The sequence below is a fragment of the Leucopleurus acutus genome, assembly GCF_964270905.1.
Source record: "Leucopleurus acutus genome assembly, chromosome: 3".
NCBI classification, from domain to species: domain Eukaryota; kingdom Metazoa; phylum Chordata; class Mammalia; order Artiodactyla; family Delphinidae; genus Leucopleurus; species Leucopleurus acutus.
The window spans coordinates 63,568,386-63,578,924 of NC_139145.1; the positions used below are offsets into that span (position 1 = coordinate 63,568,386).

At 54.5% G+C, this 10,539-nt stretch overlaps 1 protein-coding gene across 1 annotated transcript; it reads left to right on the forward strand.

Annotated features, from left to right (window-relative positions):
• Nucleotides 1–213: 213 nt before the first annotated feature.
• TIFAB (TIFA inhibitor) lies at nucleotides 214–813 on the forward strand (the record flags this gene model as incomplete). Its single annotated transcript, XM_082836454.1, has 1 exon — nucleotides 214–813. The coding sequence occupies exon 1, from the start codon at nucleotides 220–222 to the stop codon at nucleotides 811–813; it is 594 nt and encodes a 197-aa protein (XP_082692580.1). The 5' UTR covers nucleotides 214–219.
• Between the last annotated feature and the right edge of the window lie 9,726 nt (nucleotides 814–10,539).

Here is a 10,539-nt window from a genome sequence, read left to right on the forward strand (position 1 = left end):
AAGCAGCGGGCCTGAGCTTCCACACCAGCTCTGGCCGTGGCTGCAGCCTGGCTGGGGCAGAATGACTGCATGGACGTTCAGTGCCCGGCCCTGCTTGGCCAGAGGTGGCTGGGAGCCCCTGAGGTGGGCAAGAATGTCTGGGCTCAGGGAATCACAGAGGAGTGTCTGCCTCCACCCACGCCTGTGTGTCTGTGCTCCGTCTTTCTTAGGCTATCAGCCATGGAGAGGCCCCTCACGGTCCTGCGGGTGAGCCTGCACCATCCCACGCCAGGCCCTGCCACCTTCGCCAACGTCCCTCCGCAGCTAGAGCACGACACCAGCCCACTGCTGGTGGGCCGGGGCCTGGATGCCCACCTCCGGCTGCAGCTCCCTCGCCTCTCCCGCCAGCACTTGTCACTGGAACCCTACCTGGAGAAGGGCGGTGCCCGGCTGGCCTTCAACTTGAAGGCTCTGAGCCGCAAGGGCTGCGTGTGGGTCAACGGGCTGACGCTGAGGTTCCTGGAGCAGGTGCCCCTGAGCACCGTCAACAGGGTCGCCTTCTCTGGCATGCAGATGGTGGTCCACATCGAGGGAGGTGCCTCCCTGGAGGCCTTTGTCTGCTGCTTCCACCTCAGCCCCTCACCCCTGATTTACAGGCTCCAGGCTGAGGAGAGCGACGAATGGGAAATCATCCCCCAGGAGCAGCCTCCCTCAGGTTCAGGGCAGCAGGCTCCAGGTCACCTGGGGTTTCTCGACAGCCCTTCCCAGCCCAGCCCTGGAGGAGCACCAGAAATACAGCTCCAGAGGGAGCCCCCAGACAGTGCGCTCTGCTAGCCCCACCGGCCACCCCGGAGCAAGCCTTAGCTGAAATGGGGTTTGAAATAGTCAAGCTACATCATGCAAGGTTGACAAGCCAGGCCTGCCGCGTAATAATGAACCTATTCTGCAAACATGAACCACCAGGGGTGAGGGGAGTGCCCTCCGCATCCACGGCTATGCAAGGTAACAGGAACTTCATATACTTTTAGAGGCCCTGAGGGGTTCTGGGAGCCTCTCTCAGTGTTTCCCCACATTTCCCCCTCTCGTCTGACTAGGAGTTACTTTATGTTGCTAATTTTGTGTGCCGCTTAAGAGCTGGAGTTTGAGGTTGCACCAGGAATGCATGGACACATGTAACAATTACGTTTGTGGTAGCTTGGGGTTACCTTGGGCTTTCAAATACCCACAGGCACTCGGGGCTTAGGGAAGCCTGTGTTTAATAAACTGCAAGTATTTCATTAAGCTGGCATACCCAGTAGGATTCCCTGATCCCCAGATGGGCCGCCTGTACGCCACATCGTCATGCAGAGGCAGGGGCGGGAAATGGAGAAGAGGTGTAAGAGGAAATTGGCAAGGCGGGGGCTCACGGTTCTGAAAAGGATGGAGGTAGAGCTGAGGGCTTCCTGGGGATGGGGAGCTGGGGGCTGGGCCTGCCAAGAGATTCATTGTCACTGTCATTCTCTTCATCCTCATGCTCCCCCACTCTCACTTCTGGGTCAAGGCCTTGGCTGACCAGAGGGCAAAGGTCTTCAGGGGAAGGTAGCTTCCCAGAGCAATGGGCTCTCCCAGGACTAACTCTATGAGAGGGCAGGCTGGGAGGTTGTGACAGAATACAGTTCAGCAGTTATTTCCCTCAAGGGTGGTCATATGCCAATGGGGGTGGACGAGTGGAGGATGGAGAGTGGGCTCATTTTCTCAGTGCATGTTGGGAGGTATGTGCTGGGGAGCTGAGCGCAAGCAGCCACGCTCCACGCCATCCCAGGGAGGGGGAGTGTGGTCTAGAAACCATGTTCACCTGTGTGATGAAGGGAGGGACCTCAGACCCGGATGGTTGCCACCAGCCTGGACCCTGCTGTACGATATCCAAGGCACTGAAGCTGCCCACTAGCTGGCTCACATCCCCAGGTCTGTAACCACCTCCAACAAGGCTCTCAACACTCCTCACTTCCCGCCCAAGAAGAGAGATCCTTTTGCACCCAGGGTAGGCTGCAAGGAAATTCAACCGCACTGCCAGGCCTGAGCATCTTCTCCTTGGGGAAGATAGCAGTGGGCGGGACCCAGACTGCCCAGACTTGGGAAGATTCCATCCGATAGGGAACGAGGCAGATACACTCAGGTCACAGCCACAAAGCAGAGGAGGGCAAGGGATGTGAGAAGAAGGGGCTGTCCAAAGCTGTGAATGGCCCATGGGGCCACCAAAGCAGTCCTTCACTCAACTTTCACCAAGCACCCACCTTGTACCAGATGCTGTACAAAGCCCGGGGAACCAGCAGTGGACAGGTTGACTAAGGCCCTGCCCTCAGGGAGCTTACTTGGGACTCAGGAAAGACATGAATTCAGGAGACGGTCACTGTGGGCAGTGCTAGACACATTGTGTTTTCTCTCTCTTCATGCTGGTGTTAACCTCAGCTCTACTATTAAGTGGCCGTGTCTGGTGAGCGCTTACTATGTACTCCACGCTCCGCTAGGTGCTGTGTACATTCCCCCATTTAATCTCCACAACGCCCAGATAGACAACGGTATTAACCACATTGTACAGATGAGGAAATTGAGGCTCAGAAAAGTGAAGTATCTTGACCAACGTCACGCCACTCACTAGCTGTGTGATCTTGGGCAAGTGACTTAGGCTGCTTTGGTCTCTATTTCTCCTTCTGGAAAATGCGCAAGATGATAGCACCTCCCTGCTGGAGCCAGCCAGTGGGCTGTGAGGGTTTTAGGAGGTGGCACATATAGTGCAGCACCTGGCACACAGCAGCCACTCAGTAAGTATTAGCTACTATTGCGAGACCTGAGAGAGGGAAACATATAGGTCCTGACCCAAGGGCTCACCTTAGACAGGAATATGGAGTGAGAGAAGGTTGGGAGCCTGGCGGGATGGCTCTGGAGCCTGAGGGCTCAGCCACACTCTGTGATTCCCTGATGAAGAATTTTGTCTTAGCCATGGACCTGGTGGGCAGTCAGGAGGGGGGTTATTATTGTGAACGTTGGCACCAGAAGGCCCAATATTCAGGGTTTGTAGAATGGGAGACACACGGTCAGGGCGGGTGAGCCGCAGAAGCCATGTGTGCTGTGGTCTGATGAAGCCCACTGTTTTGGGACTGCCTTTATTTTTCACGCAATGATCCCTCCACAGACCGAAGTGCTCCCCAAACTATGCATTAGGGAGCAGCAGCCCTTTGCATGCAGAACGGAAAAGCCACTGCCTGAAGTCTAAACCTGAACGTCAAAGGCTGGAGAGAGGAAGCTGGCTGGTGGCTCCCCAGAGCCCCCAGGCTGCAGCTCCCCTGCTCCACCAGGGAACCTTTGCCATAGACCGAGAGTCCTCTTCCTTCCAGGAAGGGGCAAACCCAACCTAGCTGGGGGCCTATGAGAGGGAGCAGCCCACCTCCTCCCTGGGGGAGTCTCTGACTTGGGGTGAAGTCTGGGAGGCCCTCTGGGCCCCAGGATGGACTGTGCAGCACGCGGGAGGAGGGCAGACCAGAGACAGGGCAGAAGGGAGCCAGGAAACACCCAGCTTGTTGTTTCAGACTCTACCTGTTCATAAAGTCCCCTCCGGAAACTCACTGCCTGCCTCATACACGTTTCCTAAACAGCAAAGCTCCACTCCATGCAGGGCTCCATTTTTCTTCGGTAGAAAACCATTTAAATCACCAGACCCCAACACCCGCCCTCCAATTCTCGCCCAGGAGTTAGAATTATCAGGTTGGCTTCAGGGCCTGGTCCATGAACTCGATACCCCTTTCCTTTGCTGCTCAGACAGACTGAGCAGGGCAGTGAGTCCCTCTCAACAATGTCCTCTGCATTCCCTCAGCTCGCATACACAGGGCGGCCTATGTGGCTGAGGGGTGTACACGAGCGTGCGCGCGCACACGCACACACACGCATGTTGTTGTGGTTCTGAGCAGGGGTTCTGCAGTCAGGCTGCTGCCTGGGTTAGAATTCTTGCTCCACACTTACTAGTTCTGGGATCTTGGACAAGTGACTGAAATTCCCTGTACCTCAGTTTCTTCTTCTGGGAAATGGGGAAAATAACAGCTTGGAGAAGGTAAAATGAGGCACTGCATGCAAAGAACCTGGTGTGGTGTCTGGCACACAGGAAGTGCTCAAGAGGGTTGCTTTCATTGTTTGATTCAGTGGAATGAATTGAATGCATATAGACACATGGACTCAGCTTACACACACACACACACACATGCACACACACACATCTGCTACAAAGAGCTACATCAGTTACATTCAGGCATGCCCCAGAGCGCTACAACTCTCTGAGAGGACATCTGGAAATTTAGAAATCATTCCCTGTGCCCTTTCAGGCATTATACCCCCACATTCCTCTGCTCTTCTAAGAATGGGAGTCCCCCCGACCTGTCTGTGAGTCACTGCGTTCGCCTGAGCCCCGTGCTGAGGGAGACACGAGAACACTCCTTCAACAACCCCAGCGTGGGGCTCTGAGGCACAAAGAAACGCCGTCAGGTCGTGGCGGCAGACTCCTCAGACAGCGCAGTCCTGGCCACAGTCGTGCACGGCCGTTCTCTCCCGGCACCGGAACGCCGCGCCCACGGTTTCCACGTCTCTCTCCCTGTGAGACACCAAGATCCACACAGACAAGGACCCTGGGTGGTTTGCTGTTGTATTCCTGACGGCCATCACGGAGCTGGGCAGAGCCGGGATGGACAGACAGGCACGCGTGGTCAGGCAAGCAGTCACCTTGGCGGTGCTAGGGCTCGAGCCAGGCTTCTCGGGGCAGGCGAGGGCAGGGCCAAGGCCTGCAGTGGGGGGCAAGAAGCAGGCCGGCCCTCTGGGGCAACAAGGCCGCAAAGCTGAGGGCAGACAGTAAGTCTTACCTGCCGTAGGCCTCTGTCGGAGCAGCCCAGAACCTCTGGCTGGGGCAGAACAAGGCTGGTTCTTCTGCCTAGTTCTTGAGACTCTGCAGCCCAAACTCAACCCAAACTCTGGGTTTTTGGAACTCGGTGTGATGACTACTGAGGAAGGCTGACAGATTTGACAGGGTCCCACATCACCAAGAGATAGCCCTCAGCCAGCACTTCCTGCCCCAAACAGAGGCATGTCGGTGTCCCCAGGAGACCCTGGGAGGGCTCCCAGCCACAGCAATCAGGGCTCGGGCTGGCTGGATTGAGTCTGGGCCTGTGGGCCACAGAGACCACCTACCCCAAACATACACTAGGAGCACACAGCCTCCCTGAAACAAGACTGTCTCTTAAAGAGATTTCCTGTGGTATAGGATGCTAAGATCTGGCCCTGCTAGAGGCATCTGCATTTTCAAAGAAAGGATTGGAGAGGGCAATGCCTACCCAGTGGAAAGAGCGACATTGAAGTTTTCACCGTAGGCTGATAAACGAAACGTTTTCCCTTTCCCCTCAAATCGAGGTTACTTCGTAAACGTGAATAAGACAGAGTTAAGGGGCTAGCTCAAGGTTGCCCTGTGGCCAAAGACAGCTGAGACACGAACTGGGAAGGGATTCTTTCCCAGCAGCCCACTGAGTGGCCAGACTTCAGTCAGCAAAGAGATGTGCAAAAGCAAGGGAGCCCCCGTGCCAGGCGAGTGGCTCGTTGCTGCCGCCACAACCTCCTCCCACCGCCGGGCTGGGCTGGGAGACCTGCCTCCTGCTGTAACTGCTGCGTAAGTCTGGCTGTCCAGCTTTGCTCTGTGTCCTCTGCTTCCTCTGCTTACGCTCCATGGCATCTGCTGGTACTGGTGCCTCCATCAGGTGAGTGGGTCTCTGAATCACTGAGGCAGCTTCCCCTCACTGAGGCAGCTCTCCCTGCACCCCGTGCCCCAGTCACGCACTACCACACCAGGCCCCGAAGCCACGCAAGGCACCTTTAGGAGGAAATTTCGGGGTTAATCAACTCTACTCACGTTGCAGATTGTGCTCCCTCTTACCTTGAAAGTGAACTCACAGGCGGATTAAAGTGAAATAAAATCTACCATTTGAGTTACATTCTCAGCTGATTGGAAACATGCATTACCTCCCCATGACCGGGCCGTGAGAAGGGAAGTTATCTCTCTTTAGAGTTTGTAAACTCTTTCGAGCAGAGGCAGCTTTAAAGCTGCTGGGGGAAAAAAATGATCCGGGAATAAATTGCTCTCATTTACCTTTGTTTTCCAATCATACGCCCCAGTGGGGACAAAACAGCCTAAGTGAGTGGATGTGGGGAGCCAGGTGATCCTCAACAGAAGAGTTTCATTATTTCCTTCTTTAGGCACATGAGTTGAAAGGGCTTTAGGTGCCATTTGGCAGGGGGCTTGCACCACAAAAATGTGTGTCCCGCAGTAATGTCAGCATCCTTGAGCTGTTTCTATCTCTGCTTCCGCTTCCCCGTGACACCCACTTCTTTAAGGGGCACTATCACCAGAGTGCGCAGCTCCAGACGTTTGGGAACAAGAAACAAGGAGTCTGAGAAAGGGCAGATGTGAATCAAAACCAAATCACAGTCCAGGGAGGAGGGAGAAACCGTGGGGTCTGGGGTTCTGGAGGGGGCTTTCCTTCCCCTCTGTTCTCCGATCCTCTCTGCATTACCTAACAGAGCTTACATAGAGCAGGTACTAGGCAAAGCCATCAGGACGCCCCAGGCTCTGAGCCAAGCACTTTAACTGCTGGAAGGAGCCCCAGCTGGGATGTCTGCCTCACTTTCCTTTAAAGATGTGCACGCCGGGGGGAAGGGGTGGGGAATCTTCAGAATAAAGCAGAGACGGGGGCCTTTGGAGGGAGAGCTCAGCCAGGCAGCCAGCCATGGGGTTTCCATAATTGCTTCTCTGAGGGATGGGGATGCCGTGATATCACTCTTTCGTTCACCTGCAGCTTGCCGCAGATGGGCTAGGAAGATGGACCCTATTAGGTCACCTTGCCTGTGGGGCAGGTGGGGTGACGGTGGCCCGGAGTATATCAGTCAGGATCCAGTCAGGAAAAAAAAACACTCTAAGTATTTCAAAAATTTGGTTCAGTGAATTGGGTATACAGGTGATAGAATCGCCGAAAAGCCACACAGGCAATGCAATTCAGAGCTCGGCAAGAGCAAGAAGTGCTACCACGGCTAGCTCCCACCCCTGGGGCTGCAGGGGCACCTGCGGAGACCGTGTTACCAGAGCGGGTGCTGGGGGGCACAGAGCTAGAACCACCCGTGAAGCTGCGACCTTGGCGGCAGAGGCCATTCAGCGGGAGCTGGAGCCACAGAAGAGAGGCAGCTGCTGCCAGACTCTCCCCAAGGTGCTGAGAGAGAGAGCAAACTATCCTGGCTTCTCCCCTTTCCTGGCCCCCAGTGGCCGAAGCCCGCCCGAGGCGTCTGAGGAGCAACCTAGGAGACGCAGCCTGCAGGGATGACTCCCCGAAGTACAGAGCCGAGGAGGGTAGGGGGAGCGCGGGCTCTGAGGGCAAACCGTCAAACCCAGCACAGGGAGTGTGCCCACCTCAGTGCCCTCAGTCCCAGCCTGAAGCCCTGGGGTGGCCGCCAAAAATGGAGCGGAGATGGGAGGGGGACGCACAGCACAGAGGGCTCCGCGGCTCAGGGGCCTCCCGAAGCCATGAGCAAACACAAATCCCCCTCTACCACTGTCATCCCAGCCTGTATGACCTTCAGCACCTGTAAGAAAGGAAGGCAGAGGGCACAAAGGACAAGTGCAGGACAGTGAGGTACAGATGTGGCCTGGCCTGGCCCACACCGTCCTGCAAGGATGTCTGCTTTGATCCTGCAGCCCTCCCCTCCCGCCTGAGAGGCAGGGCAGCAGAGCAGGGTCCACATCCCCCCTGCCCTTCACTTACTGACCCTGAAACTTCATTTTCCCAGCCTCTCTTCTTCGTGTATAAAGTGGGGATACTATTAGTACCTACCCCACCTCTGTGAAGACTGAAACGCACACCCTGTACGGGATCTCAGCACCTACCTTGGAAATGCTCAGTAAATGCCACCCATTTCTTATTTAACAGGAACCACCACCCATCCCCAAATGCTCTTCCCTCCAGAAAGCTTCCTTGACTTGCTCCCGCAAAGAGCCAGCTCCTTCCTACTCCAAACCAGTGTTGGGACACCCAGAGCGGATTTTCAGGCGTGATCCACGGAACAGAATGTATTTCCTCAGCCGGGCCTATGGGAACTTGCTGTGTGCTCGACATCACGCCGGCACCCCCCACCCCCAGCAGAGCCCCGGGGGTGGCGGAAACTGTCTGCAGGTCGAACAACCCCCTGGCGCACAGTAGGTCCTCAGTGAGTGTCTGTTGACTGTGAGGAAGAATTTGGACGGGGTGAAAGCAGACCTTCAGGGAATGAGGCTTTGAGAAGCACATCACACCACAACAAGGATGCTGGTTAAAAGGTTAACACGCACTTTAAAAAACTAATCGATCGGAATGAGACGAGGCCAGCAGGTTTTTCTGTTTCTAGACGAGTCCCGTCTCCGTGGTGCAACACAACCACCCAGCCCTTCACCTCTTGGAAACACACGCACGAGGCGCAGGGCTCCCACGCTGGAGCTCTGGCCCGAGAGCCCTGGAAGCAGGCAGGCTGGACGCCTGACGTCGGAGGCTTCCAGCACCAGTGCTGGGCCTCATTACTGAGGAACACATAGTCCCCTGTGGCACTCGCTGGAGGCCAGAGAGGGAAGCTAAGCATCAGGGGGCTCCGTCTTCCGTCTTTCGGTTTTACATTCCTCTTCCCCGGGGCCTGCGGTTGCTGTGCAGACTTCAAGCTGCCGTATCAGGAAAGCCTCATGCGGTCTGACGTCTTCCCCAACACGCACACGCCCACGCACACGCCTGCCTCTGGGCTTTGTCAAGCACCCCAGGTAAAGTGTTGGTTAGAAAACCATGGGGTAATGATGAGCTGTGAGTTTTGCTCCTTAAAAGCAAAAGTTAAAGTTAGGGAGAAGATACCTCCACTTGAGACTCTCAGCGTGCTTTACAAACCAGAGTGAATATTTTGGCTCAGCTCAGAGGAAAACACAGAAGCCAAGGAGATCTCATTAGAGGAGTGGTAGGGGGCATTCCGAACAGGCCAGAGTGTTCTGGGTAGCGAAATGCTATACACCCTGGACATGAGGCCCCGGGAATGCTGAACAGCTAACTCTGATGGAGAGAGCGGCGGGTTGAGAGAAAGACATTCGTCATGGCCGTGAGACTGAGAAAGTCACCAAAAGCTCCGCATGCCTCACTTTGCCAGCCTCAACCATCAGGGACGTGCTGGTTAATGTTTAACAACAGGCTCTCTGGGTGGTGCGTGAAGTCTGGTTGTAGTGTTACCCATCTCCGATTTCCATGGTGTAAATTCTCCAACTGTGGTCAATTTCAACCTATCAAGATGACACCACTGAACCTGGATTTGGAAAGAGATGCACAGTGAGCACATCTTTTCATAGCATTTCTGCCATACAGACACAATTTACAAGAGCACAGATACAGTAAAAACACAGTAAAATAATTAGGAAGCTGTGTTTTGATTATTTATTAACTTTGTATTTAATATAGTTTGTTTAACTGTGAGTTCATACAATTTAATTTTTAATAGTGCCTTGACAGTCGTCTCTTACAAGACAGCATGAGACAGCTCCAGGACGCCACTGTATGGAAAAAGTGCCTGCCCCTTGTGCTCAACTGTGGGCCAGAGACACAAAATAACCAATGCGAAAATGCCTTGGAAATAAAGAGGCTAGTACACAGAAGCTCTAGAGGGGTCAGAGTAACTATCCTAAGAAACTTGTATAATGCTTTGCTACTTAAAAGTGAATGTGTATTTAGATTTAGAACACTGGATATTCAAAATAACCTTATGAAGATGTTAAACCATCCCATGCAACAGAAGAAGAAACGAAGGCTCAGAGAGGGGATGAATGCCCAAATTCTCTCAGCAGGTCAGTGGGAGAGCCAGTATCTGATTTCTTCTAGATCTTTGCTCTTCTCACCCCCTTCGCTCCATGCACACTCGGTGAAGGGCAGCTGATCAGCTCTGGTCGAGCTTGGGTTGCAGAGTCACATTGTCAATGCCCGTCTAGCAGATGTCACCAGATATGGTTTACAGGGGCAGTGCTTGTGCTAGGGCCCTGGAATCAGTCCTCTGGCTTAAAACATGCAACGGGGGTGTGAAGTAAGAGACCACACTCCCTTCTTTCCTGGGAACTCTTTTAGAGTTCGGGGCAGTGACAGATTGCCTGGCATTTAGAGGAAGGAAAGCACAGCTCTCTGGGCCTCACCCCACCTCTCATCCCTCTTAGACAAAGGATATTGGAGTCTCTGGTTTACTGATCAGCAGGAAGCAGAGGGGCTTTCAACTCACTCTCTGAGCTGTAGCCAAACCCCAAGGCGTGCTGGACACTGACAGCAGGGCAATGTCTGGTTGGCCACCCAGGCAGTGTGTGAGCATTACCCAGCAGCCCCTTGGGAGGCTCCAGACAGGCTACCCCCCAACCCAGAGCAACTGGCATTGAATTCCAGAGGCATCAAGACCCCCACTTGAGGCTTGGATCCCAGACCCCAAACTCACATGTGGCAAAAAGCCATCCCTCCTCCAGAG